The sequence below is a fragment of the Budorcas taxicolor genome, chromosome 11 (assembly GCF_023091745.1).
Source record: "Budorcas taxicolor isolate Tak-1 chromosome 11, Takin1.1, whole genome shotgun sequence".
Taxonomy (NCBI): Eukaryota; Metazoa; Chordata; class Mammalia; order Artiodactyla; family Bovidae; genus Budorcas; species Budorcas taxicolor.
In genome coordinates this window covers 153,116,021-153,118,556 of record NC_068920.1, presented here as the reverse complement: position 1 = coordinate 153,118,556, position 2,536 = coordinate 153,116,021, and the positions used below count along the sequence as shown (strand labels likewise).

The 2,536-nt window shown below is 48.6% G+C and overlaps 1 protein-coding gene across 1 annotated transcript; it reads right to left on the bottom strand.

Annotated features, from left to right (window-relative positions):
• Positions 1-1,594: 1,594 nt before the first annotated feature.
• Positions 1,595-2,536, bottom strand: LOC128056310 (olfactory receptor 1361-like). Its single transcript, XM_052649027.1, has one exon. The coding sequence runs from the start codon at positions 2,534-2,536 to the stop codon at positions 1,595-1,597; it is 942 nt and encodes a 313-aa protein (XP_052504987.1).

Sequence of the window (2,536 nt, the reverse complement as noted above, 5' to 3'; positions counted from 1 at the left end):
TGCATTGGAGAAGGAAATGGCAACCCACTCCAGTGTTCTTGCCTGGAGACTCCCAGGGACAGCGGAGCCTGGTGGGCTGCCATCTATGGGGTCGCACAGAGTCGGACACGACTGAAGCGACTTAGCAGCAGCATACCCCTTTGTGGGGAACCAGGACCTTGCCCCAAGGCTGCACTATTGTTTCTCTTGACTATTCCTCCCTTGTCTCTGCATCCCTTCCCTTCCCTGATTAGCAACTGTTTGAACCTGCTCCTTAGAAATCAAGGAAGGTCATGGAGGCTGATTGAAGTCTATTTCATATAATCAAGAAGTGGGAGAAGCAGAAAGGCCTTGATGGTGAATCTTAGTCACTATATCACCAGGGACTAGAATCAATAGATAGGAGCAGGGCCCTGGCTCTTTGTCTGCATTGAGGAAGGAATTCAGCAAAGAGATGGAAAGTAGTGAAACAAGTGTAGTGCTTATTAGGATAAAAAAGTGGCTGTGGATAGACACACTGATGGGATCGGAGAGTGTTGTGCCTTTGGGGTGGTTTAAATCACTTATATGGGGGAAGTTCTTCAAGTTTCCTCTGGCCACTCATCTTGCTGTATCTGGCTCTGGGTCCATGTCTGGTCTGACTCAGGGCCCTCCTCTCTGTGCATGTGCATCTTTTAGCCAAGATGGATTCCAGCACAGGGGTTTCTGGGACGTTACAAAACATATTACTATCTGGTGTCCCCTCCCTTCTCTGACCCCTGAGGAAACTTTCTGCACATGTGTAATTTGGAAGGTCTCCTTGACCTCAAGAATGAGAAATGTGTGGTCTCTTTATCTCTTATCAAAGCAGGATTCAGCTTCTCCTTCCTCTTGAGACTCCTGAGAGTCCCTTGGACTGCAAGGAGATCCAACCAGTCGATCCTAAAGGAAATCAGTCCTGAATGTTCATTGGAAGGACTAATGCCGAAGCTCCAATATTTTGGCCACCTGTGAGAAACTGACTCCTTGGAAAAGACCCTGATGCTGGGAAAGATTGAAGGCAGGAGGAGAAGGGGGTGACAGAAGATGAGATGGTTGTATGGATGTCATCACTGACCTGATGGGCATGAGTTTGAGTAAGCTCTGGGAGTTGGTTATGGACAAGGAAGCCTGGTGTGCTTCAGTCCGTGGGGTAGCAAAGAGTCGGACACAACTGAGCAACTGAATGGAACTGAACTGCTCCCACCATTAACTTTATTTTTGAGCATCTGTCTACAAGGGATAGATTTCAGCTGCTCAGCCTGGGGTCCATTTATCCCCTACCTCACTATGAGAGTCTTCACAGAGTGAAGCTGACATCCATGTTGGGAAACCTGTTTTTTAGAGAAATGGCTGACTTCAGGACTGGAGCAGAGAAAGTGCAAGATGAGTCTGGAATATCTTGATGTGATAGAAGGCAAGAAAGTGCTCAGAAAATGGTGGAAACATCAACAGGCACAGAAGTAATAGCTTATAACTCACTAGACAAAGCAGGAAACTGTAACTCTATACCAATATAAGTAAATGAATAGATGGGAAGAAGTTTGATGAGGGATGAGATATTTATGCAATTTCAGACTACCTTCCCATTCTGTCTTCAATGCTTATTCTGTTCTTTTCTCCTAGCCAGCTTTCTCAAGGCTTGCTTCATGTCCCTGTTCCTAAGGCTATAGATAAAAGGGTTCAGCATGGGGATTACCACAGTGTAAATGACAGTGACCACCCGGTCCTTTGTCACTGAGTAGGTGGATGAGGGGCGGATGTACACTGAGATGGCAGTCCCATAGTATAATGCCACAACTGTGAGATGGGACCCACAGGTGGAGAAGACCTTGGACCTGCCTCTCCCAGCAGGGACTCTCAGAACAGCACGGGTGATATAGACATAAGAGACAGTAATGAAGATGAAGGGACTCATGATCACCAAGGAGCCCTCTGTGAAAGCCAAGAGCTCATTGACAGAGGTGTCAGAGCAGGAGAGCATCAGCAGAGGCTGGACATCACAGAAGAAGTGGTGGATGGTGTTGGGCCCACAGAAGGAGAGGTGGGCCATAAGGATGGTATGGGTGAGGGAGTGGAGGTGGGACACCAGCCAGGATGCTGTCACGAGCTGGAAGCAGCGTCTGGGGTTCATGGTGGTGGTGTAATGTAGTGGGTGGCAGATGGCCACGTAGCGGTCCAAGGCCATGGCACCCAGGAGGAAGCTGTCAGTGATTGCACAGGCCACGAAGAAATACATCTGGGTCAGGCACTGGGTGAAGGGGACCTTCTTGCTCTTGCTCTGCATGTTTGCCAGCATCTGTGGCACAATGACGTTTGTAAAGCAGATGTCCACAAAAGATAGGTTGGAGAGGAAGAAGTACATGGGGGTATGGAGGCGGACATCCCCTCGGATGGCTGCAATGATGACTGAGTTGCCTCCCACATTGACCAGGTACATTACCAGAAAGCTGGCAAAGAGCCACACCTGCTGTTTGGAGTCACTGGTCAGTCCCAGAAGGAGGAATTCAGTGATGTGGCTCTGGTTTCCTCTTGTCAT